This window comes from Seriola dumerili, unplaced genomic scaffold, assembly GCF_002260705.1.
Source record: "Seriola dumerili isolate Sdu_G_001 unplaced genomic scaffold, Sdu_1.0 BDQW01000091.1, whole genome shotgun sequence".
NCBI classification, from domain to species: Eukaryota; Metazoa; Chordata; class Actinopteri; order Carangiformes; family Carangidae; genus Seriola; species Seriola dumerili.
Window position 1 is genome coordinate 3,382,496 of NW_019174346.1, and position 26,840 is coordinate 3,409,335.

The 26,840-nt window shown below is 42.4% G+C and overlaps 2 protein-coding genes across 2 annotated transcripts; both read left to right on the forward strand.

The window, feature by feature from the left end:
• The first annotated feature begins 1,805 nt into the window (after window positions 1-1,805).
• ssc4d (scavenger receptor cysteine rich family member with 4 domains) lies at window positions 1,806-9,396 on the forward strand. The gene is given in 8 exon segments (XM_022746098.1): window positions 1,806-1,941; window positions 3,852-3,890; window positions 4,477-4,802; window positions 4,913-4,949; window positions 6,600-6,914; window positions 7,959-8,273; window positions 8,886-8,969; window positions 9,080-9,396. Coding segments are annotated over 8 exon segments (1,569 nt in total).
• A 3,262-nt stretch (window positions 9,397-12,658) lies between these two features.
• LOC111222267 (14-3-3 protein gamma-1) lies at window positions 12,659-25,734 on the forward strand. The gene is made up of 2 exons (XM_022745937.1): window positions 12,659-12,878; window positions 24,990-25,734. Exons 1-2 carry the CDS (start codon window positions 12,792-12,794, stop codon window positions 25,644-25,646), a joined length of 744 nt encoding a protein of 247 aa, XP_022601658.1. The 5' UTR covers window positions 12,659-12,791; the 3' UTR covers window positions 25,647-25,734.
• The last annotated feature ends 1,106 nt before the right edge of the window (window positions 25,735-26,840 follow it).

Here is a 26,840-nt window from a genome sequence, read left to right on the forward strand (position 1 = left end):
TCAGCTATTTCTCAGCACAGGGAAGTGAGAAGGGAGGGGAAGCAGAGCCGACACAAAAGGCAACATTATTCCCCAGCGGATCTGCGCTACATCCTACTATGAATGGAGTATTGAAAAACATAACATTGGGGACTAGATTATTTTTCATCCCTCATAACTGAGCCATTTGTCCCAGAGTTTCGAGTGGTTTGTTGGTACGGTCTGCAAATGAGACAGCCTTGGTTCTTGAGCTCGTGCTGGTGTTAAAATCCCCACCTCCCAATTGGACGCACAATGGCTTGTCTGTGGGCCTGTGGCCTTCTGCGCTGCACCTCCAGAGACAAAGCAACAGCACAGTGAAAATGGACCCAGCTGTCTGTGCTGGCTGGTGTTTAGTGCTGTTGTGGCACTACTGTCTCATAATGTACCGCAGAGGATGAGCGACAGTGTGTTAAACTTACCTCAACAAGCTGAAGATGATTGTATGTACACTCCACAGTGGCTCAGGATTTTAACCCCCACCCCCCCCACCCCCCCTCTCCTCCTGCCTCCTGCTCTCCAAGGAGACGAGAGGCGCCCCTGCGGTGTCATCAGGTGCCTAAGCGTTTTGGAGGGTTCTAGTGACAGATTGCAGGAAGCAGCGTTTATGCCTGACGATGGGGACCACAGAAAGCAGAAATGTCTTTTTGTGCCCCCTGGGCCCGGAATGTCCACTATCTCGAGGGGCCAATATCAAATTCTCCTCTCATCATCCCCTAATACACATTCCTGTGTAAGGTCAGGGGGAATTTTGCATGAGCGCAAAGAGACAAACAACCCAAGGCCGAACCACACACTGTGTGTCTCTTCACAACAACGTGCTTTAACAACACTCCTCAACTCATTTCTGGGACGCTCGCACAAAAAGAATATGTGAAATTGGGAATTCAGTCATTCCAGTGTCCAGTGAAATATTAAAACACACTCTATTGCTTTTTCTTTTTAAAGTACATCCTCATTACAGCATATTTTAACATTTTCTTATATTTTTCTTAGTCTGAATGCACTCGGAGTGTAAGTAAAGTGTGTAAAGTAAGTAAATGTCATTGATCCCAGTGTCTCTGTTGTGAGGAATGAAGGGTATTCAGCATCTGTCACTTTACTATCTAACGCTGATTATTGAGTGATCGTCCGTGAATCCCAATATTCTCTGTCTGAAGGAAAATCCCCTCGAAAACCACCAAACAGGTGCCTCCCTCTGTCTGTAACACAAGCCTTCCTCGGCTCTAGATGATGCTGGTAAGCTCGGACACACCGACCGTTTTCGGCGGCAACAGACTTCACCCCGATTCTCTCGTTTTAGCCTCTGTCACCTGCTGCCAGGTCGGTGCACGGCAGCCATTTTGTGCTTACCAAACAGTGAGGTAACTTGACTCCCCGTTCAAGGTGTTTTATTGGCAACAGCAGAACTAGTTGGTGGCACAGTCTTACGGAAAAAACCAGGGCTCCCGGTTTGCTCCAAGAAGTGTTTGTATGCCACGAGAACTTCCTCAAAGCTCTTTGGAGCGATGCACGTCACATGATCTGAGCTACACATTTCCCAAAGCCTGACCCCAGACTACCATCAATACCTACTACAGCACAATAACAATAGCTGCAGGCTCCATCACAGAAAACAATCCAATACTATAATTAGGCTACTCTGAAGCAGGACAAAAATAGTGATTGCTTTTGTAGTAGTAGATAAGTGTCTACTACCCTCTTGTCTACTACATTTACAAGTGTGTTCACATACAGCTAAGGGTTTTGAGAGAATGAGATTGTGTGGATGTGTGTGTTGCAGGCGGATGGTCAGTCAGGCAGCCATGCGAGGCCAGCGTGTGGGGGAGAGCGAGTGTCGGTGCTGGAACCCGGCCGTCTGGCTCCTGGTGTCCCTGCTGGGATCCATAGTGTTGGTGGCCGTCAGCGTGCTGCTGCGACTCGGTGAGTGTGTGCGGGTCGGAGGTGGGTGGGTTTGGTAGCTGGGGGGTGGGGTGCCATGTTGGATTTGTCCAAATTCTACAACGGGTCAAGGCCGCTCCATCCAAGCTGCCTGACTGTAGGAGTTCACCTTCCTCTTTACACAATACCGTATGTGATTAGGAAAGAGGTGAATCTTTAAATCATATTTTTCTCAATTCATCTTGTGGTGCAATATCAATCTAAAAAGGAACAATATGAAATGTATATGGAAAGTAATAGGCCTTAAAAGTTTGGTGCACTTGTCTGAAGTTCTCAGTGACACACCGCTTTTTAAAGTATATCATTTCTTGAAGGGGTAATTTTTCATACACTGGCTCAGGACCAGAGGTTGATTGTATGCAGATTGAAACTGATTCTCAAGCTTTATCAAAAGCTATTATCTGCTCTGCTACTGTAACATTCAACAAACTCCTATGTCCTTGTTTTTGAGCTCTTAAAAATGGTTCTTAGGGACTTTTTTAAAACTACATTTACTTTGAGAAGCAGCATATTTTAAAAGCCGGTTTCAAAGGAAAAGGTTACGCCTGACTGTGACACATGAGATGATTTCTTGTGTGTCAGTGCTTGACCACACGTTTGAGGCGTTAATAATGCTCAAGAACCGGGTGTACCTGCAAGCGAAGTCCCTGTAGATGAGTGCTTTTGTGTCCACAGTTACTGTCTGCCCTGTGTTTACCAGTGGTGGCTGGCTAAAAGCCCTGCAGTTACTTTGAAGGGAGCCAGGATCAATTCCACTCACTGGACGTTATGGATCAGCAAATATATAGAGAGCAATTTATTCAAATGTGCTGACACCAGCTTATTGGTTTGGTCTCTTCACAGAGCCAGCAGCTATTCAAATATGTGCCTTACTAACATTTTGTGTATTCTTATTTCAGGAGATGTGAAAATAAACAGACGGGCTGTATCCAGTAAGTGATATTTAGTATCTACGTCTTTTCTCCTTAGGAGTAGGAACTGTGTCTTCCCAGAATATAAACCTGCACGTGACACTGTAAACGGGTCTTAATACAAGCCCCTGAGGTTAACATAGGAAGTCGTATGTATCTACTGTACATGTTTCAGTGCTACAAACAAATGGGAGAGGCCTGTGAAGTGACCCACATTGGGTGTGATGGTTGAAAAAGTCCCTCTGGTGTCTTTGTAAGTTGTTGAAACCTGAGATATTAGTCTCCAGGTGTCAGAACGTCCTCTATACAGAAACATCCTCCGGTCTGACTCACGGGAAAATATGTGTTATGTTGAAACACTCACACCTGAGAAATGTATACGACACACAGGTGACAGCACAGACCTACATGGACGCTCCATGGTGTGCATGAAATATATCTGTTGTTTGGAATGACAGAAAGGAATTCCCTTCGGACTGGGAATGTCATGTTAGTTTTGCAGGTTATTTGTAATAAGTATTGAAATTTTGACCTGATGAGCTGCAGGAGAAGTCAGGAAACGGTACAATTCATTCTGGTGGGGAACATGAACGTCAGCATCAGTTTTCATCCATCCATTAAACTACAAATCAACCTTATGGTGGTGCTTGATGAAAAGCCAGATTTAATATGATTCATTCTCTGAGGACTATGAATGTATAAAATTGACTGTCAATCCGTCCAATAATTGTTGCTAGCATGGCTGAAAACCCAAATTAAAGGGACGAGCTAACACATCACTGCTGTAGCTGGTGCAGTACGTGGTCTGAACAGGCCTCCTGTTGTGGTTTCAGTCTGTGTCTAGTGTTACAGGAAAATAGATATAGTAGATATAGAGTACAGTAACTATGGAAGGCCAAGAACCTCCTTTCAACAAATAATTTGGCCATACTCTCTCTCTCTCCCTCTCTCTTTCGTATCTCCTCCTCCCTCTCGTTTCAGCCAATGGCGTGCAAACCTCCGTGAAGACGCAGTATCAAGGTAAGAATGAGCAGTACAGCCACCTCCACCTGCCCAGACACTCCTGTTCAGTTAAGAAACTTGTCTGCATCCAGGTCACACCATAGAAACCTATCAGAGGCTTGCTGTGTGTCAGTGAAAGAGAGGAGGAAGGTAGATCAGTGCCTGGGGGCTCTTTAAACAAGGTCACTTTCCCAGCTCTCCATTTCCCTAATCCCCACTTATTTGCTATGTATCCTCCCACCCTCCTGCATCCACCTCACTCTCGTCCAAGGAGTCATGTGGCCTATTGTGTGCCTTAACTCGGTAGGATTAGACCTGTTCCAGAGGGATTTTTTTTTTCTTGCTATTAACTATCATTACATTAGAGCACGCTGGTCTGTCTTATCGTCTCATTTCTTTTTCAAATAGAAGCACGTGTCGTTGAAATGTGCCACAGACATTGGAGCTTTTATGAGCCTGATTTTTCAGCGAGGTGGCACAATCACAACCGAACAACCTGAAGCTCCTCACCTCACTCAGAGACAGAGACTGCAGATGTGTGGAGCGAAAAGAGTCTGAGAGAGAGAGAAGCCCTCACAGATACTGTCTGCTTGTGTCTCCAAAGTACAACTGGTGAATGGACGCAACAGGTGCGAGGGCAGGGTGGAGGTGCGCTTCAATGACTCGTGGGGCACGGTGTGTGACGACGACTGGGACATGGTGGACGCCAACGTGGTGTGTCAGCAGCTGGGCTGCGGAGTGGCTGTGGCGGTGGGCAGCAGCTCTCAGTTCGGACAAGGCGCCGGGCTCATACTGCTGGATAATGTGGACTGCAGAGGAAGTGAAACAGACCTCAGCCAGTGCAGGAGTCTGGGCTGGGGCGTCCACAACTGTTACCACTACGAGGATGTGGGTGTCACCTGCAGAGGTAAGGCCTTTATACAACTGTAAGTTTGCTGCAGGTAGTGGTGAATTTTTTTTTTTTCCACTTCACTTCAGTTCCTGTTTCCATTTATGTTTTGCTGCCAGAACCAGCAGTGGTGGGGCCAAAAGGTTTTGAGGATCTCACCACACCCCCCCAGGGGAACACTGGTTTACGTAAGTGCCCCCTGCTTTTATCTAAATAGCACTGGTCTTCTGCCAACTTGAGATGTCAGAAGAGATGAATTTGAAAAGGCGTATGGCCAAAATCCAGAAACAAATAAGGTAATATTGAGATAATAAAATTGGGACTATGTGAAAATTAATACTTATGTAAACAAAATGTGTTTAATTACATTGTGAGGCAGTGAAACAGCATAAACTTGTCACTTTGACTATTGAAATTCCCTTGTGTCTACATTTGAAGCTGCACTAATCAGTATTTTTAAACAGGCAGCTGTTTTCACTGACGGCTGCTCAGAACCAAACAGCAGATAAAGTTAGCGACAAGCTGCTGAACGTGGCTGTTAAAGATCCAGATGTTTCCCTCATGAGTTAGAGGAGGAACTAAATCTACAGTGAATATCAGACGTCATTCATCAAGTGGCCAGAAACACACTGAATGCTCACAGGCGACTGTTTGCTAACATGTTAGCCATATTACCTTAAGGTGATAGTACTGTATAGCAGTGCTTCTTTTTTTATGTCCACTGCCTCAAGTGGCCAAACAAATCTGTAATTGAAAGTCTATGCATGTGACCCAGCTTCAAAACAAAACCACGAACCACACCTGTGTGCGTCACTCATCTTCACTCAACACAAGTGATGACATTACTGGAGTCAAGGGTTAAGGACACACTGTCTTTCTGCTACATAAGTAGATCAGAGTGTTATTCATGTGCACATCTCAAACTAAACAATGCTGACAGAGCTTCTTGACTGCAGAGGAAGATATGTTGTATATTCAGAGGGATTCAACTTTGGACCAGTTTTCCTGTGTTTGATTAGATGGTTTTTTTTTATGCTCCAGGATCAAAATCAAAAGCACACATTCTCAGATCTAGCTCACAGGTGGCACGCCAGATGTTACTACAAAATGCAAGGGCAGGTTTCATTAAATAATGAATGATGGCTTATTTTGTCATTGTGTGGGTTCAAAACGCAGGAATCCTCATGGAATGAATACGCACTCAGGGTTATTTAAAAAAAAACAAAACAAACCACAACATCAAAGGCTTTTCAGCTCAGTGGGAACTCTTGGACATCTTCAGGGAAACTGCACGGTCCACCTCGGGGGCCTCTTGAATTCCAGGCCATCCTTATTGTTCACTGGGTTTGTCCTTTGTTGTGGTCGCTGAGTTGTTTTTCTCCCCCCTAATTCCTAAGAGGATCATGAGAGACCAGAGCAGAATCAAATTTAGTTTACGAATGACGTATTGAGCTAATTCCTCGGAGGCCTTCGTGAAACCCACTGGGAATGCAGTGCAGTCGTCCCGGTTCATGGCTTCTTTAAATGATGGACACATGAGAATGTCTATTGTCTCTGTTAAAGGTGTGTTTTTGTCTGGGCTGAGACACGAGGTGACCACATCTGTGCTTTGTGCAATATCAGATGTTCTCCTCAACTCTCCTGTATGTGTTGTATAGGCCCACACCCTTCTCCATTCTCTGTATCAGTGTCTCATAATCATGTGCTCTGTCTTCCACTCACACTCACCTCTAAAAGCTCCACATCAGCACATATTAGATTCTTTGATATAGATGCTAATAAGAAAACCCACAGACTCTAAAAATATGTTTAATTCCTCCCTTTACCTCTTGGCATAGGAGATGGCACCATCCGTCTGGTGAATGGACAGAGCGCCTGCCAGGGCCGGGTGGAGATCTACTACCAGGGAAGCTGGGGGACAGTGTGCGATGATGACTGGATCCTCAACAACGCCCGGGTGGTGTGCCAACAGATCGGCTGCGGCACGGCAGTCTATGCACACACAAACTCCTACTTTGGCTACGGCACCGGCCTGATTCTCCTGGACAACGTCAACTGCTATGGCACTGAGCAGGACCTGGGTAAATGCAAAAGCCTGGGCTGGGGCAAACACAACTGTGGCCATCATGAGGACGCCGGAGTCACCTGCACTGGTACGCTGCTCTCAGTCCTAGAATATGATGAATGTAAACCAGTAATTATTATTAACAAATAACTAAACAAGAATAAGACTCAGCTCTATCAGGTCTCAGTGCTTTAAGCTAAATGCTAATACCGTTGTTGAGATATTTCTATAATTGTAAACCTCAGGGGATCACCAGAGACAGTAGGATTTGTCCTCTGGGGATTATGAATGTCTGTACAATATTTAATGTCCATCCATACAATAGCTGTTGACATAAATGACATGTCTGGAAGTGGTGGACCAACCAACAGAGCGACATCACTATCCTTCATTCCTTAGCGTGACCATATATAGAGAATAAGTCATATTAAGGTATAGAAAAGCTCAAGGAGGAGAGGACTAGTATAATATTGGTGTCTGTGCTGGTATCAATCAGTGGTAATATTAGTAGAAATAGTAATAATAGAAGTTGAACTGTACATATGAAAATTATTTCATTTCCATTTTTACCCACTTCAGGATCCACTACTGAAACTCCTGTGGCAACACAAAACCAGAGAGGACTCTGGGGAACATTTAACACTGAAGGTATCCAGTCACACTGTTACAGCAGAGCATGCAAACACACTCTGATTATTACTCCTTTGCATCAGCATGTCCAGTTTGTTTTGTTGGATTTTTTCCCACAGCAGAAAGGAAATGTGCACTTTTGCCAAATGACCAACAGGGGGAGCCATTTCTCCCCCGTTGTCTGCAAATGCGTTGCACCACAGTGCCGCAAAACATGGTGGTGAAAGTGTGCAACAGACTAACCCCACCACAGTCATTACATGCAGGTCCTCTGATGTACCGAGCCATCACATGTATTATATCTCTCTTCCAGCAACAGAAAATATTCCAGTCACCAAGTCACCAAGTCCAACAACTGTTACCACAACTGCCCAGACAAAAGGTAACAATAATAATCTGATTTCTGCTTTTAAGTAAATATTATACTTTTAAAGCCTTTTATTCAATTATCCGCTTTTTTTTGAAGAGACATTCATACCCTAAAATCTTTTTATTCCTGCAGGCAAACCAGCCATTCGTGTGATGAATGGTAACAGTAGCTGCCAGGGTCGCGTCGAGGTCCTCTACAAAAATGTTTGGGGGACAGTGTGTGATGATGACTGGGATATGCCCAATGCCAACGTGGTGTGTAGGCAGCTTGGCTGTGGCCCAGCTATTGCAGCCAAGACCCAGGCCTACTTCGGCTACGGTTCTGGTCCGATCCTGCTGGACAACGTAGAATGTGGCGGCTTTGAGCCAGAGCTGTCCCAGTGCTTCCACCTGGGCTGGGGTCAGCACAACTGTGGCCATCATGAGGATGCTGGAGTAATCTGTGCACGTAAGGCTTGACTGGATCTCTGTGAGGTCAAAGGGTCTATTAAGCTAGTTTTATGACAATCCTAAGAATCTCTGTATCTAAAATCGCACAAACACCCATCTTCAGTCATCAATAACCCTGAAAGCTCATACCTCATTTTCATCCAGTCATCTATGCCCGCCCTGCTGAGCTGTTCAGTTGCAATGCATGACTGTAGTACACTGAGGAGGAGACGTCCCAGAGAGCATAAAAATTACAGCGGATGAGTCAAGGCACATCAGCGTCACTGCATGCCCACAGGCCAAATTTCATTTCTTTGAGGCTAAATCAAAAGCGCACACAGACTCCCCGTTACTTAGATCCTGGGTTTCACGTTGATAGGAAAATATAATTATATTTCTTTTCTAAATGCATTTTACAAAGAGCTGTTTTTGAAATTGCTCAACAATATCTGTGCAAAGTGTGTCTCTGTATTATCACCTTGAAGGAACCAAGCATGAGGCTTCCTATATTGATCAGCAGAGTAATTATAAAAGAGCCTTGCTAATGCTTTTGTGACTTGATATTTCCTGAGTATTCCCAGGACGCAGAAGCATCACTGGGTTTGTTTCTGCTCTCGTCTGCTTCCCCCAGCTTTTGTATACTACAACGCAATCGGACGTGACTTTAGAGTAACAGAACGGATACCCGCCACCACCACCACACAGCCCTCTGAAGGTAGGTCAAATATATCTTCAACCAGCTCAAAATCAACACGCGTCCTCCGGACTGGGTTTCAGAAACAGATAAGACTCTGAATTTATGTGACTCTTCTTTGCTTTCTGAAGGAACGGTGAGACTGGTGGGTGGTCAGCACCAGTGTGAGGGTCGGGTGGAGATGTACTTAAATTCCGGATGGGGCACAATTTGCGATGACGCTTGGGACCTCCCTGATGCTCAGGTTGTGTGTCGCCAGCTGGGCTGTGGAGAGGCCACGGCGGCCCGGGGAGAGGCTTTCTTTGGGCCTGGATCAGGAACAATCCTGCTGGACAATCTGAAGTGCAGCGGTGAAGAGGCTTCCCTGCAGGAGTGCTCCCATATATCCTGGAACGTGCACAACTGTGACCACACCGAAGATGCTGGCGTCACCTGCTCACTGTCGTGATTTCAGCTGAACCACACTCCCATCTCCACCATGGGTAGGAGGTTGGCGTACCAACCTGGGACTTGTATACATAATGTAAATAACAACTTTCACATTGCTGAAGGAATACTTTACCACCAACAACATACAAAGTAACTAATATAACAATATATGATTACATATTATGACTATCTATGCCTATTAAGCACTTTATAAATAAATATATGATATAAAATACAATGTACACAGTTTTTTTTTATTTGATAAACAAAGACAAACAAAGCTTTTCACTGTCTGTCTCTCTTTCTTTTGCCCAAAAATGTTCAAATATTTACTGTACATGTATACTTTGATGATCAAGTAACATACTGGAGAAAATCCATCCATTTTTAATTATGTGGACAAAAGGAGACCTTTTTTCTACTTCAGATCCACAAGTCACAAATATGTATGATAAACCAAATAGTAATATAAATGGGAGAGAAATATATATACTACACACCACACGTATGCAAAAGAAACATCCACAAATAAACGTGTTATATCTTGTGAATATACACTATCCATCGACAAACAAATGATGATGTGTTTCTTCTGTTCTGTAAACCGTCATATAAATAAATGTAACTAATAATCATTTACATGTGACAAAATAAATCTTCTTATTTTTCGGTATATGATATATTTATGGTGTAAAAGCAGAGGTGTTTTAATCAGTGTCTGCATTTGTCATTGTCCTAAACATGTGCATCTCTTTAATGTTTTATTCTTTTTTAATAGCACGTGCAAATATGGTTAACGCTACTATTTGAATATGTTGAAAGGAAAACTGTCACTGCTGGAAAAACAAGATGTCTTCATCAGGAGTCGACTTGTTTAACAGCAGGATTTACATTTTCTGTTACTTTTCAAGGTAGCTTACTTCCCTTCATGACTAGTCATTTAGCAGTTGTGGCTAATACAAACAAGCTAATTGTTAAGTGATGTTAGCTTAGTCAGTCCATGTAACAAAGAAAAAGTACAATATAGCTAACTTCATTTAGTTGGTAGTTCTCAAATTAAACAAGTCAATGACAGTATAATAAAAAAGTATCATAAAACGAAGTGAACTGACTGCATCCAAATTGTTCAATAGCACACTGATACTGCGCAGCTAACAGTGGCCACTGTGGCCATGAGTGATAACTATTGGATAATGGTGAATACTAAAATGTTGTGTTGTAGCAAAATTGAAGAAAAAAGTCAACAGACTCACTCAGTATTGTAGGTTACACAGCAGTATTGAGCTAATCTTTGCTACCAGTAGCTGCTGTGATAAATGAACAACTAAGGCTTTTTAGCAGCAAAGCTAATCTTAGACAATATTGCATTAATAGCCAAAACTGGTATAAATTCCTTTTTAAACACCCACTACTTCTCTGTAGATACTGTAACTACTCTCTTGATTTTAGTTTTGACATTGTAAAGAATGAAATATTGAACTATTTTAGTAAACTGTTGAAAAAAATGAAAAAAAAGAAGAAGAAGTGGTTTCAGATGAAAATAATAATTTAGATCTGTAAAATCAGCAGGTATTAAGGATATTCTACAATTAGGCTGGAGACACAATATCTTGTATATGAGTTATGACAAGTCATCAATTAAGAGATATTTGATATGCTGAGATATTTGTTATTCACATAATCAAACATGTCCTGCAGATATGTGTAACTGGAGGTTTCATTCACTTTGATGGCAAAAGTAACTTTAGTCTTATTAATCATTTTGTAGAGATTGATTTAGGACCTTTGAAAGTATGAATGCGGTAAATAGAAAGATAAGCATCAATGACTTTCTATAGTCTAGCAGACTCAAGAGCAAAGTAAGAAGTGATTGATCAATTTCATAAACGGCCAGTGTCTACAGGAGCACAGAAACAGAACAGCCTGCATAAGAGGGTGTGTTTGGTGACTCATGATAAAATGACTCAGCATATCAGCATTATGAGCCTGTTTCATATCTATAATCACTCCAATCAACAGAAATACTAGGAAATGGCGTATCCATGGTTACAAAGGTGGTTTCACAAACAATGTATGACAAGAAATCCTATTCTAGTCAATAATTCAAGAAGTTATTTTATATAACTATATAAGGAAAAAATACAGGAGACACTGAAAATGTGTTTATTTTGCCATAAAATGTGGGAAATGACAAATTATATGTCTTAGATATTCATATAAAATAAATAAGAAGTTATTTATGTAACAAATTTTTTTTAAGAAGACACTAAAAGACACTGTGTTTTTTTGCCATAAAATGTAGGAAATGACAAATTCTTTGGCTTTTAAATGATAAAGGCTTGTTGTTGTTCTTCTCTTCTTCCATACAACAAGTCACACATAAGTTATGAACTGCTCTGTGGGCGCAGATGTCTTTTCTTTATCAGCTACACACGCTTTGTAGGTGACTGTAAATCTGACCTGACAACATCTGTTTTATTGACTATCATCATCACTATAAAAATCCTACATAAAAATATATATTCTTATTTACCTGTCACTAATATTGTGCATTGAACATATCGTGTCTTGTTGTAAAACAGCAGTGGTACAGTGTTTTTACAGCTGAAAAAAACTACAGGACTTGAATGCTTCACTGTTTTACAGAACTTCAAGCTCCACAATCTTAAAAGCAACACAAGATTTTATATTTTATATACAGTTTGTTGTGAAAGCAAGATACTGTAGGCTAAGAGCATAACCTTAGTCATACTCTGTACTGTGTAATATATCCTGGATGAACCTTGTGGGAGGCCTCTGGAACTGAGCCCTATTACCCCCCCTGGTCATCCCTCTCTCTTTGCATGGAGTCCTATGCCAGAACACTACATGACAAGGTTTGCTGTGTAATCATGTAAGTATAGCATCATCTGAAATAACTGAGGTCTGAAAGATTTTGATAGAGAGCACCTCTTCCAGACAAAGATCCAAGATCGATGTTCAGCCTTTCTGGTGGTTTATGAGGGTCAGGGCAGCTGGCATGTTCCTGGTTAGTTGGAAAGTGTGATTGAGCATTTCATAACCATAAACCACTACCTTACATATCACTGCTCTGTGAAAAAAAAGACCTCCTTTTCCTTGGATGTTTGGAGGGTAAACCCTACATTGCCTGACTGTAGGGAAATGGGCTGTACAGTCATTTTCTCTGGGCTGCCAGGGTCGTTACATCACTCCGTGAAGACACGCCTTTTTGGGTGGTGACACAACCGAGGGAAAGTGCTCGGAGGGGGAGGGGTGTCCCGTCGGCAGGCACACAGACAGCAGGCAGCAGCTGCAGCGAGAGGACCCGGTGCCGCTACTCTGCATTAAAACATTCACATTACGACTTTTTAGCTCCGAAACACACACAACAGCAACACACACACGACATCTAAAATGGTAGACCGCGAGCAACTGGTGCAGAAAGCCAGGCTGGCCGAGCAGGCAGAGAGGTATGATGATATGGCAGCTGCCATGAAATCGGTAAGTAGGCTTCCTCTATAGTGACCTTTCTCTTTTGTATCTTTAAAAAAAAAAAAAAAAAAAAGATATGTGTGTGTAATTGTGTAAATGTGTAACAGCTAGGTTAACTAGCAGTAGGGCAGTAAAACGCAGCCAAGGGACTGTGCCTCTGTGTTGAAGCACATTTTGACTTAAGCGGATAAGCCACAGAAAATTGGTGTATGAAAGTTCTGATTAAAGACTTTATTTATGATAAAGACACAATAATGAGCAGAATAAAGGGCTGGTATAGTGGGATTTGGGCAGCATCATTTTGAACAGGACTGCAAGGCCCGTAAAGCCTATGTTCACATTTCCCCAGGCTTTCCAGGGGATATTAGTTACATGGTTTGGTTATAATGAGGATCAGTTGAGGTGATTAATTCACAGTAAATCCAACGGGTTTATTGGCGGTGTGTTGCGGTGGATTGTGGTTGTCTGAAATGCGGACTGTTTGATCTTGGGGCGGTGCCTTTGGCCGGACTCCTTTATAAACGGCCGGGCTGCTCGGCTGCGAAAGAACCGCGGGGAATAGCGCAGGAAAATAACGCAAAGACGTGATTTAATCGTCTGTCTAGAGGTAAATGTGAGCTTAACAATGAAAGAGCACCAAAGGGGGATCACGTCGAAAAGATGCGCATAGTGGCGGAGCAGAGGACGAGCTAGGTGGTACCATGATGATGAGAGTGACATCGTAGGCTGCGCTGATGGCCGTGTTCCGGTTTGCATGATGCTGAGCACCAAAGAATGAGCCACGGATTCAGAGTGTAACGCCGCTTTTCTGTAGCCTGGTGTGGAGGAGCAGCTCAGCTCCGTCCTCTCTCACCGCCACACTTGTAACTGGCGCATTGGAAAGAGCAATGTTGGCTGAAGGTTGATCGCAATCGATTTGCGCAGAAGCGGCGCACAAACTACGGAGCGTTCACCTTTCCAGACGTGGGTGTTGGTGGACGGACAGCTTTCCAGAAAGCTCTGTAGATGTCATATTGCAGCAAAAGCTCTTCTTCTTTTTTTTCCCCCCCTTGTCTGCGAACTGTAGCATGACGGGCTGCCTGTATTAATCGATGCTGTGTGGCAACCGCATCCCTGCGTCCTCGACCTCTTCCAGCAGGTTCCCACACAGAGGCGTGCCGCAGCATCTGCCAAGATGCAGCACAGGCCCACCCGTAGTGCACCATTTCATAGGCAGCCTTTTATCACAGCTTCACAAAGGCTGCATCTCACTCCATCATCACTACCTGGACAATAGCATCATAGAGGAATGGACAGACTGGCAGAGGAAGTCTAGGAATGGTGTGATGTGTGACAAGGCCCTTTATTTCAGAGATGAGCCTTAATATCCTTGTGGAGGCTCATATTGTGTCTGTGGTCACTAATAGGGACTTTAAGTGACAATATAAGAATTTCTTGTTGCCTTTTTTATTTCATAATCAAAGTTGTAGTATTTTTTGTCATATTTGTATAATTTTCATCTAAAAATGATCATAGATTTACTCACCTTATTTTTTTTGTAAGAGTCATACCTGTTTGCTTTTGTTAACAAGGCCGGTTCTACCAGCAGCAGCCTCAGTACAGGCCTCAGCTGTGTAGGGCAGTGGTTGTGTTTAACAGCAGAGAGAGCAAAATTAGTGGAAGCTACTTTTTCTACATCGGCTTCAACTCCAGGAGTCAACAAGTCAGCTGTCAGCAGTGTTTAAAGGCCACAGTGTGCCCTGCTCTTTAGGACCAGACTGTAACGGTAATACCACAGGGGGGCCGGGCTCCACCCCTTCCAATTTATGCCGAGTCAGAGAGAGAGCTGCCCCTCACCCAGCCAGTCTCTCTGCAGCACTGGGCAGTGGGGTGTGTCTGCTGCCTCGCCCATCATTTTTGAGGGGAATCCCTTGCCACTGCAGGCATGGTAACGGCACCGGTGGCAACAGAACCAAATAACCAGGATCACAGAACGCGATGCTGCGCCCATCCTCGGGAGGACTTTAACGCCTCAGAGAACAGGAACCAGGCACAACCAAAATTAATGATAATGTTGATGGGCTGCTGTTAGCACTGTATTTCCACCACCGCCCTTGTCAGATTAGAGTGAAGTAGATATGAGAACAGCATGTCTCATTTATGTGTTCACAGCATCATTAACAGAGTTCCTAATCTCTTTAAAAAGAAATCAACATTTACTGAAGAGCATAAAAGTTTTTGTAATTATCTGGGAAAGGCTTTTATCTAGTTGGGAGCTAGAAATCAAAAAGCAGTGATTTCATACCAACAGTAAATGAGGCACATTGTTAGTACTCTTACTTTATTTGTCTGAATTTGTACATCCAACAAAAATGTCCCAGCAGCCGGACATTGTCAGGTCTCCATGTTTTCCTAAAACCATTTTTAGGAGCTGCTTGTCCTCTTTCTGTCTCTCGGGGACAGACATGAGTCCAAGTAACTAACCGGTCGCAGTTCAGATCAGTCAGAAGTTGTGTCACCATTGTGCGTTCTGTTGTAATCTATAGAGCACAGAATTTGCTATGTGTGCGTCTTCAACTTGCATTAAATTTACTGTGTGCTTCTGCTGGCTTCGGACCAAGAGTCAGGAAATAGAATCAGGGCCCCGGACTTCTGAAAGAAAAAGCCATATTAAGTGAAAATGAGATTTATAGTTATTCAAAAAATGTTTTTGATGATAAATTATTGTAAGAAATTCACAAAAACCGCTCTGAAAAATGTGTGATTTGTCCCACAATAATGTGGTAAATGTTAGGACTTAAAAAAATCAGGAAGCAACTCAAACGTCTGACTCTCAGATACCATGATGAAGATGAAGATGATACCATCACAAAATTATCCCAGCGTTAAAATCTTAGCTGTCCATCAGGTTTCACCTGGAGAGCATTCAAAATAAAAGCTGACAGACTCTCAGTCACGCCACGATCCATTTACACAGCAGCGTGTAGTTTACTGTCTATACGACAAAATGTACGTGCAGTTGACCATTGATGAGGATTTTGTTTTTAAGAGTAATTTTTGAGTGTGACTGTGAATATTGAATATTCATGTAAGAAGATCTCAGTACTACAGTATGCATATTTGATGAAACTATTACATCATAGTATCCACATGGGCTCAGCGCCTCAGCCCTGTAATACAGTATGATTCATTCTTAAAGGCCGGTCTAATAAACTTCAATCAATACACCCATTTTAATTTTAAGAAATGTATTTCCACCATTTATTGAGATTTATGAGTGTGTTTTTCTGCCTGGCAGGCAGCCTGTGCTTCCTTTCATTTTCATTCACCATTAAAACCAACATGCAGAGACAAAACAGAGATATATAGTTTTAATAATACTGATAAAAGCAGCTGCACTGAGATGCACTTTTTGAGCCATGTTCTCAATTTTATCGGGGAAAATTTTAATTTTGATCATTTATGATTTGATAATAAGGATCATTTTCAATGAAAAATGGATACCATTACAATTTGAATTTAGTGACTTCCTGGTTGTTTCTCCCTCAGTTTAGAGGGTGATCAGCTGAATTTATCAGTTTCAGGACTTTAAAAAAAACCAAATGTACAATTGTTACTTCTCTCTAGCTCTTTTTTTTTTAATTAGCCAAGTCATAGACACGTTTAAAATAACATTAGTTAAAATCCCCATGTTGATCAAAGCAGGACAGTGTCTTTAGTCTTTGTCTGTAGATTGTACTTTGCTACTCTACCAACCAAACCCAACCAAATAACCCACCATAGAACTAATCCATAATTCTTTTAACACCGACCTGTGAATACGTCATCTTACATGTCTACCATTATTCCCATATGATGTGAACATGACTCCATTATTGTGAATCAGCTATCACCACGACACACACACACACACACACACACACACACCAACAACACACCACCACACACACACACACACACACACCACACACACACACAGCTGGAGTAGCTTACTGCTGTGTCTTAGGAAGTGCATGGCACAGAGAGCCAGAGCTTCCATCAGCCTTAATGAACTGAATGCATTATTGTCCCATAGAAGTTGCTTCAATGCATTAACAGATACACTGTGCTGCAGCTGCACGTACGTATGTTTAATATATATTGACTATGCTGTGTAGTGTGTTGCTGCATTGGATAAAGAAAGGGTGGACACTATTATACACATGTGTGTTAATGTCAGGGTGCAGCGGAAAAGCTAATTATCCAGCTGCCGTCATTTAAATGATTTTAAGATAAGCTGTAAAAACAGATGTTTGTTCAATAAAGCGTTTCCCACACATGCACGTGTGTAATCACAGATATAGTCCAGTCCCAGGCCATATGCTCTGTGTGTGTACCAGTCGTGAGTGATCCGGGAGGTTCCGCAGGACCCAACACAAACGTTGCGGGTGCGGAATATGTTTGCTCCAGTGTGGGTGGGACTGAGCGGTCAGCATCTTCTATTGCAGGATGGCAGCAGAAATGTAATATATAAAAATATGACAGGCTGTTATTGTTGGACTTAACTATCCGTATACTGTAAATGTGTATGTGTATGGAACCGTATACCACCACATGCTGAAATAAACCAAATAACTATTAGTTTCTCTTGTGGACGGTTACATTTAAACATCAGAAACATTTCTTAAAATTGCCAGAAAAAAAGCATCACTGCTACTCTGAGGTCTGACACCACAGCATCTGATTTGTCTGTTGCTATGGGAAACAACATAAGTTAGTAGAAAAACATGGAGTTGATCCATAGTATTTTTAGCGACTTTGAGTTCTCTTAAATCAGAGTCCTTGGGCTACCTGTGTCTTATTTTTGCAGCAGGACACATTTTCAATAGAAAGCATTGTTGTGTGCAGGAGCGATCAAAATCTCCACAGGGGTGGGTGTGAGTGGGATGGTGCAGCTTGTGGGAGATATCTCCGAGATCAAATGAGATTTCTCGTCTCAAAATGTGGCCACGATGTGAATGGAAGACTGATTTTTTTAATTTGACAGCTGCGCTCAGCTTCATTTCAGAGACAGTCGGTGTTATAAACTAGGAAATGTGGGTTATAGCCCCAGAAAAATGAAAGTGTCTTTGCTCAGACTCCATTTCCTGTTGTAGTTCATCCTCATTATCCTGATCTTACAGTTTACGGGGAATTAAACTTCTGGGTTTTTTTTTTTTTGTCTGAAGTATGAACACCCTTCTAAATCTCAGGCCAATCATTAATGCAGCCAATGTTATCTCAGGACATTTTCAGGAAGTCCCAAAATGTGTCTTGTCTCAATGTTGAGTCACAAAGGTACTATGAAAAACACCCACCTTACCCACCTACATGCACCATAATCAGGTTCATTTCACAACATCTAAGAGCCTCACTTACATCTGCAGCAGGATGTGCAGAACTGAACTGAGTGATTCTCCTCTCCAAGTTCAACAGCTCCTAATTATCTTGTAGCATCATTCAGTTGCTCTGATGTCTGCTTTTCCTTTTGCTTACTCGTTTTAAGTGAGTGCAGGGACATTAATGCAAGCGGCATCATAAAGCATCGCATTGACCATGACCTTCAGTTGTATTACAGTCCAGCAGAAAGGAAGGACAGCTGAAAGAGGTAGAGAGCATTCATGTAGCTACTGAAAACATCTTTTACTGTGGAGGGGGAAAGCTTGTACAGACTAGTGTCTGCTTGTAGGATATTTACATTTCTCCTCTAACAAGCTTTTGTTAACACAAAATTACCAAAACATTTTTATCCCACACACCTGAAATCTTGAGAGAATTTCACGTTAAAGCTCAGCTCATCAGCAAGGTGTTATTAAAGCTGCCGTGTGAAGGATTTTTTTATAGTAATAATAATACCTTATTTGTATAGCACTTTTAATACGATTAACAAATTGCTTAACATGAGTAAAATATAAAACATCCAAACAAATCAAAGTGAAAAATGTGTCTTAAAAAGTGAAGAAGAATAAAATGGGGAACTGACTCTGAGAGTCGTTGTTCCAAAGTTTAGTGCCCTGAGAGCAAAGGCCCCGTTTTCTCTGGTTTTCAAGCTAGACCTTGGAATGGCCAGCAAAGTTTTTGGTTTAATGTAATTTGTTAATTAACCTAAGTTTTATATGATTTGAATTTGTTTTGTGGGGGGACCAAGGACAATGACATCAGATTTTGTATGATTTGATTGTAAGAAATTGTCTGATATCCAGGATTTTATTTCAGTAAGGCAGCTGTGGAGGGTTGCTATGTTGGACTGGTCACCGGCTCTGATTGGTAGGTAAAGTCGTGTGTCATCAGCATAGCAGTGAAAATGGACATTGTTTTTGTGGATGATGTCGCTGAGAGAGATCATGTAAATGGCAAATAAAATCGGACCCAGAATTGAGCCTTGGGGGACACCGTAGGGTGAGTTAGGAGAGGATGAGACTGAGCCAGCCATCAACACAGAGAAACATCTGTTAGAAAGACAGGATGTGTTGTGATCTACTGTGTCGAAAGCAGCGCTGAGGTCTAACAGAACTAAGATGGAACAATCACCTGCATCTTCAGCCAATAAAAGATCATTGCAAACTTTAAGAAGTTTGCAGTACTGTGGAATGATTGGAGGCCAGACTGGAATATTTCAAACAGACTTCTTTTTTCTAACAAACTCAAGTTATGCTTACTCATCAAAACACATTGCTCCATACTCCGCTGGGTGCCTTGACACTGTGTGATTTTCAGCTGTTTAAGACATAAACTATCACGAGAGAAACCTGGTAAAATCTGTGGTCATCAACCCAAAACAATGGTCCGGAACAGATTTGGCAACCAAAGACAACCCACGACAAAATTCAGACAGTGACAGAAATTTAGGAACAAATTCTGTAAATTTTGTAAATGCCGTTTTTGAATAGTTAGTACAAAAACAAACAACCAAACACACTTTTCCCTAGCCTCTGCCGGGTCCACACTCTTTTTCTCCTTCTCCTCTCTTGTGCTTTTTCAAATATGTACCAGCACATGTTCCTGGTGGATGACTTTGCTGTGTGAGTGTCGTACTTCTACCAAAATAAAATTATTGTCACTTCAATAACTTTCCAGAGTTGTAAAATCCTTCTTGCTGTCTGATAAGCTTTCAAAGGCATTAACCGGTCAGATAAACTGGACTTCCTGGATTTGAATTTCATTGTCTCACCAGTACCTGAAGCAACACGTCCCCACCAACACAGACTCTTTCATTTTCTAAATTCAGGGCAGTTTTCAGTCTGAACGCCCACTTAAAGTTCAAAATCTTCTTCCTCGGCATTTAAACAAGATTCCATTCACAGATGAATTGGATGAGATATGGCAGCAGTGTCTGCCAATATCTAGTACTCACAGATAGATTCCTTCAGTAAGACTGTAGTAGTGACGGTGGCACAATTACCAGAGCACAGTAATGCTGCCCAAGTACTGGCAAGGTCAGCAAGAAATCAAGAAATGTTTTATCATTTTAAGAGTGGGTTTTAAACATTTTTATTTTTTAAAATTTCTTCCCTATTTTAGTTTTTTCTTTTGTTTTTCTTCTTAGTTCATGGAGTGAAATGTCGCTTGACGCTTTAATGTTTATAGAAGAATGGTTGAAGTTGTTCTTTTATTGCTTTGGCACCATGATGAGGGTTATTTGTCGGGGATTTCATGCACCTGAATGAGTTTACAGGGTTATTACCTGGGAAGAATGAAAAGAGTGATAGTGACAAGGTCTGACTCCCTAGTAGATGGACCAACTCTAAAAATACAACTGTGACACATCAGCCTGTTTCCCTGAGACAGTCTATGACTGAGTGTTAGTAATACAACTACCCAATAAGCCTAGCACTCTCACTGTTGGTAATACTGTTAGTCAGTATGTGATGAGACTGTAGTGACACCAGACTGTGATCTGAAAGTCAAGAATTTACAGAAAACCCAACACCGTCATTTATTTTTATTCTCCTAATGTGAGTTCATTGTAATTATACAGCAGATAACTATTAATATAAACAAGTAACAGTGTAATATTATTATATTCAGTCAGATCTGTTATTTTTCTGTGTTGTCATAGAAGTGAATGGGCAATACTGTCATAACCCATCTGTAAGAACACATCTGCCTCTGACAGCAAAGGCTCAGCAAGAAAACTGTGGGCTGAACACGACAGTTGTGTGCACACATTATAGTGTTTTATTATTGCATTACAACATTTTGTGTGTCTTATTTTTGGATATCAGCTGAAATCACAGAAAACCTACTGTCACACGTGGTAGCTTAGCAACAAAGCTACCTGTGGCTCCATCTCCACCACCATTACTAAGACATGCACATACACTGCCTCGCATGCCCCTTTTCTTCGTGCCAGGCTCTTTGTAGCTAAACCAGCTAGCCCTATTCACGCCGCCAGTGACGTCAGGTGGTCCACGGCGCCTTTGTGCTCTGCTGCCAGAAAGAGGGTCAGCGGGGGGGTTGTCACATCAGGTTTGGAGAGTGAGAGCAAATGAGCAAGGAAAAGACAGAAGGAAAGCGTGGAGCAGGAAGAAAAATGGGGAGCTGTGGGACTGTGGCAAGCCTTCATTAGCCTCCCCCAGCCCTGCAGCTCTTACTGTGTCTCTCCTGTGGATATTAATGGCCATGCAGAGAGCTGTCAAAGAGGAAGTTATTGATTGTCCTGCCTGGCCTTTGTTTGTATTAACACTCAGTTGTTTAGAAGTTTGACTGCCTTGTGTAAGGATGAGTCACGAGAGAGCAGGCGCAATTGATGAGCTTTATGGGTAGACAGAGCTCTATTGTCATCCCTGCACCACAGCTTCCGTCAGGGCTTTCTGCTCACCCTGCAGCCTTCTGAAACAAAGGCAGCCATGTTTTTACAGACGGGTTGTTTAGGCCTCGTTTTTCTGACCTCTCTGTTGCTCTGGTGCTGACCCAGTCATCTGGTTACATTTGCTGGAGGTCAAACACTCGTTTAACCTAATTGTAATTTAATGGGTTGAGGTATAGAGCAGTAAAGAGCCGGGGCTTTGCCTCAGGAATGACTAATGGGGTGCAGGGTTACTTTCTCCTGAGCTTGTAAGTGGGATAATTACGCAACGGATGCCATTTTACTGTCTGCCAGTACAGAGGTTATTTAAGTTATGACAGTTGTAAATTTTACAATGTTTTCTGTTGAGACACTCCTTAGTGAACAAGCATAAACGTCCCTGTCCCGTCTAAAGGCTGCATTGTGCATTACTGCAAAATAAGGAAGGAACAGCATACAGATGGACAAGTCGTGATATGTTTTCTTCCTCTGAAGAGCGTGATAGTCATCTGTAAATTTCATGGCAATCTGAACACTAGTTATCTCTTGGTCAGTCATTCTGTCATCAGTATGGCAACAGAGTAAAATGTCCACGTATTGTCTGAAACAGATTTTTATAAAAGTAATCTGCCTTTTTAGATTTTGTTGGAGTCTAAAGCCATACAAGCAACTTTGTGACTTGTGACTTTGTACTTGTTAAGTTAAATGCTTATTATTAGCAGCAACATTAACTAACATTTGTCAGTGAACGTCTGTGCCAAATTTCATAACAGTTGTTGAGATATGTCACTCAGATTTTGTGCCAATTCATCCAGGAGATGTCAAGATGTTTCACTGGATAAGTGAAAACTTTTACATTCTACAGTCACAGCAGTGATAGTGTATAGTAGAGGAAAAGTCAGCGGATCTCACAAGTCGGTGGGAATCGTCCTCTGGGCACCATGAATGGCTGTAATGAATTTCATGGCAATCCATCCAGTAGTTGCTGAGGTAGAAAGTGTTGTACCGACTGACACTTTCATCCAATATGTCATGTTTTCATGCTTAAAGCTGCAGATCTGACAGTTTGATGGTGGTGAGGAAAGCTCATATATTCAGCTCATGGACGGTTCATCCCGCAGGGATGTGTTCAGTAAACAGACGGAGCAGACAGACCGTCTGTCTGACATCACCATCCTCATGACTGGAGTGAAAAGGTTGCTTGTGGTCTTGGAGTTGTCTCATGTTTCCCTCTGTACGAGTTGGTTTTAAAGGTGCGAGATATGAAGTGGCTTGTTTGCACTTGTTTCCACCCACAGTGCTGCAGCTTCCTCCAAGCCATTAGCCGTGTCAGCATCCTTAGTATTCGTAGCTTGTGGCCATTGTCTCCAGCAGAGACAATATGGTTCTCACAAACGGAGCAGATTTTACAGTTACCATGGAAACGAGAGATTGCACATCAGACAATTGCCCTTTGCCCTCTGCTCCTTCCCTTTTACAGGTCAAGTAATCTTATTGATAAGTGTGGTCGGGTCTGCTGCTTTGATTTGTACTCCATGTAGCACTGAGCTCATAATCACAGTGAGAGATGGGTGCAGACGTATGTAAGTGTTTACGTAATCTGAGAATGAGTTTATCAGATGAGCACATGATTAGTCATACATCTGTGTCAATAGAAACTGTAGTAACAAGTGCAACATGGATTAGCAGCTACCATATGCCTCTGGAGTCAAACCACAGCAGAGTGACACAGCTGTTAGCTCATAGTGACTGTGATGCACCACAACGCGCTGAGGCTCTGCCATGTGTCGAGGATACTGCGTATTACCCTATCATGCAGTGCAACCTCTGGAGAATGTTTGTCTTATTATGTGATTAAAAAGTTACAACCGTGACACGTTAGTGCTCTTCTAACACAGTGGCAGCAGGGTGTGACCCCTCCCGGTTGTACTGTAATGAAGCAAATGAAATGATTATCTAGCCTCGTCTATAGAAGGGGCTCTAAGAACTGCAGTGTCAGTCTGCTGGTTGGTCTGTCCACCACTTTGGTCCAGACTGAAATATCTGAACAACTATAAGATGGATTGCCATGAAATTTTGTGCAGGCATTCATTGTCCTCAGAGGACGGATCCTGTTGACTTTGGTGATCCTCAGATATTTTTTTATCTAGCACCATCATTGGGTTGACAGTTTGGACTTTTTGTGAAATATATTGATAGCCATTGGATGGATTTCCATACAAGTTTGTACATATTTTCACGACCCCCAGAGGATGAATCCTGATGCTTTTGGTGATCCCCTGATTTTTTTTATCTATTGCGCCACCATGTGGTTCTGGATCGTGGTCGAGTGGAATATCTCATCAACTATTTGTTAGATTGGCTACATGCATTCATGTTCTCCCTGGGATGAAGTGTAAGAACTTGGTTTGTGACCAAATACCTGCAAAGCTACTGACATTCCCATAGACCTCAGCTGTACTACTCTAACCCTCTAATTCAAATGTTAGCATGCTAATATGCTAAACTAAGATGAAAAATATGGTAAATGCGAGCATGTTAGCATGCAGATGTTAGCATTCTCAAAGCACTGTTGTGTATAAGCATCAGGCCTTTATATTTCAGACACGTTTTTCAAAAGTGACTTTTACTTTTTTTTTTTAATTGCTTAATTTTCCTCTCTTTACGCATTCAGTATATTCACTTTTATACTTATATATATAAATATATATACAGTCCCATCAGTTTTAAACCCTGAATGTAATTTTATGTCGACCGATATAGTTCAGTAAGGGCTTTGTGCAGAGCTGTTCCACATGATCGGCTGGGGCCCCCTGCTCTGGTATGCTCATGGAACTGAATTCTGTGCTGAAAAAGAAAGTAACAACAGGCTTTATACTGAGAAAAGGTCTGTAAAGATGCCTCTGCTGCACAGTCCCAGTGGGGTATAAAGGATTAAATCCTCCAGCCAGACACAGGCCTGTCAAAACAAAACAAAACCAGCTTTCAGACCTCTGGACAGCCAATCAGGAGTCACTTCAGAGGATGATGTCAGTGTGCTGGAGGCGCGGCTTACCCTGCTGGATGCACTGACTGTTGTCTTGGGTGTTGTAGAGTTTGTCTGGAGCCATCTGTGACAGTTTTTAGAGTTGTAGCTTTGTGTTTTAATCGCTTATGTTGCCCTGCACCTTGTGATGTGCAGAGGATTTCATAGTTTTTTGTGTGTATAGTCATATTTTATCAGATGTTTTACAAGTTCTAATTGTTCTGTTGTCAGCTGTTGAATGTTTGTGACATATCCTCACATATTTGATGTAAAATGCTAATGCCTGCATATTCTTCTTTGTGTGTTTTAGGTCACAGAGCTGAATGAAGCATTATCCAATGAGGAGAGGAACCTGCTCTCCGTGGCCTACAAGAACGTGGTTGGGGCGAGGCGTTCATCCTGGCGCGTCATCTCCAGCATTGAGCAGAAGACGTCGGCCGATGGCAATGAGAAGAAGATCGAGATGGTGCGGGCCTACCGGGAAAAGATCGAGAAGGAGCTGGAGGCCGTCTGCCAGGACGTGCTCAACCTCCTCGACAACTTCCTGATCAAGAATTGCAACGAAACGCAGCACGAGAGCAAGGTGTTCTACCTGAAGATGAAGGGCGACTACTACCGCTACCTGGCCGAGGTGGCCACGGGGGAGAAGAGAGCCTCAGTCGTGGAGTCCTCCGAGAAGTCCTACAGCGAGGCCCACGAGATCAGCAAGGAGCACATGCAGCCCACCCATCCCATCCGCCTGGGCTTGGCTCTCAACTACTCCGTCTTCTACTACGAGATCCAGAACGCCCCAGAGCAGGCGTGCCACCTGGCCAAGACCGCCTTCGACGACGCCATCGCCGAGCTGGACACCCTCAACGAGGACTCCTACAAAGACTCCACTCTCATCATGCAGCTGCTACGAGACAACTTGACGCTGTGGACGAGCGACCAGCAGGACGACGAGGGAGGAGAGGGCAACAATTAAAGAGTCCAAAACCTCATTCTGCCAAAACAACACAACACGCGCGCTCACAAATGATGACAAAATAATAATAATAGTTAAAAAAAGTTCTTAGAAATTTAAAAAAAGGGAGGGTGGGAGGGGGCAGTGGAACATCGGCGGCCAATTTAGCTGATGGTACTAACGCGGCTGCTGTTCTTTATTTTTCCACAAATTAAAAGTGAAAAAAATGTAGGAGGAGGGAAGACGATTTTAGTTTGAGAAATAACCTACAATTAAAAAAAAAATAAAATAAAACAATGAAACCCCCTCCTTGATAGCCTCTGCAGCATTTGCCAAAATACCACTTTAGAAGCAAGAGGTATGTCATTCATCACAGTGTGACTATTGGGTAACGATACCTTCACACTGGCAGAGACTGGTCTTATCGCGCAAATGAAGCTGAGCTGTCTTATTGTATTTGGTGAGGGGAGGAGCATTCAGAAATTGAGTTCCGATGCTTGAGCAACAAGAAAATTAAAGTAACCTTGAATGTCATGGCCTTGCTTAGTGAGAGAGAAAGACAGACAGAAAGACAGACAGAGAGAGAGAGAATGAGTGAGAGAGCAGACGGGTTACAGACGGGAGGTGAAGACGGGCTTTTAGGGGTGTCGAACTTCATCGCGTAACTTCAAACGTACCCGACATCTTAAGTTGCACCACACTACGATCTCTTGAGTGAGAAGCAGGTTGTCTCTGTTATTGAAGATGACATAAAAAAATGTTTTTGTTTGCTTTGTGTCAGGTATGTGTCCAGCTCAGTCACACAGTCATACTGTAACTAAAAATACAGATTCATAAAGTAAAGTTAGTGCAGCTTGTCCCTCTCATGTGCTGATGTGCTTTATTGAATAAATTAACTGTTTTTGGACACCTAATTCTTATTGTCAGTATTGTTGTTGTCCATAACAACTTCTATTGGGTCCTTACGCTTATAGGGAACAATTTGATTCACAAAAATCCAGATAGCAAAATTAAAATGAATGGAAATTTTAACCAATGAAAATGATGAAACAATAAGTCAGTCCACCCTTATTGTCCAAGTTATGCTATCTTCATAACGAGCAGTGGGATCTGAGAAACGGCACCCGGAGCCACAGACTTGATTAGTCAACTAAGTACAATTTGTGGATAGAGCACATGCAATGTCAAGTGGAAGCTCTAAAAGCAGATTTGAGG

Excerpts from the sequence above, each read along its gene's own strand:
- LOC111222267 (XM_022745937.1), top strand. The coding sequence starts at position 12,792 with ATGGTAGACCGCGAGCAACTGGTGCAGAAAGCCAGGCTGGCCGAGCAG. Across the intron at positions 12,879-24,989 it reads TGGCAGCTGCCATGAAATCG|GTCACAGAGCTGAATGAAGC; the intron begins GTAAGTAGGCTT and ends TGTGTGTTTTAG.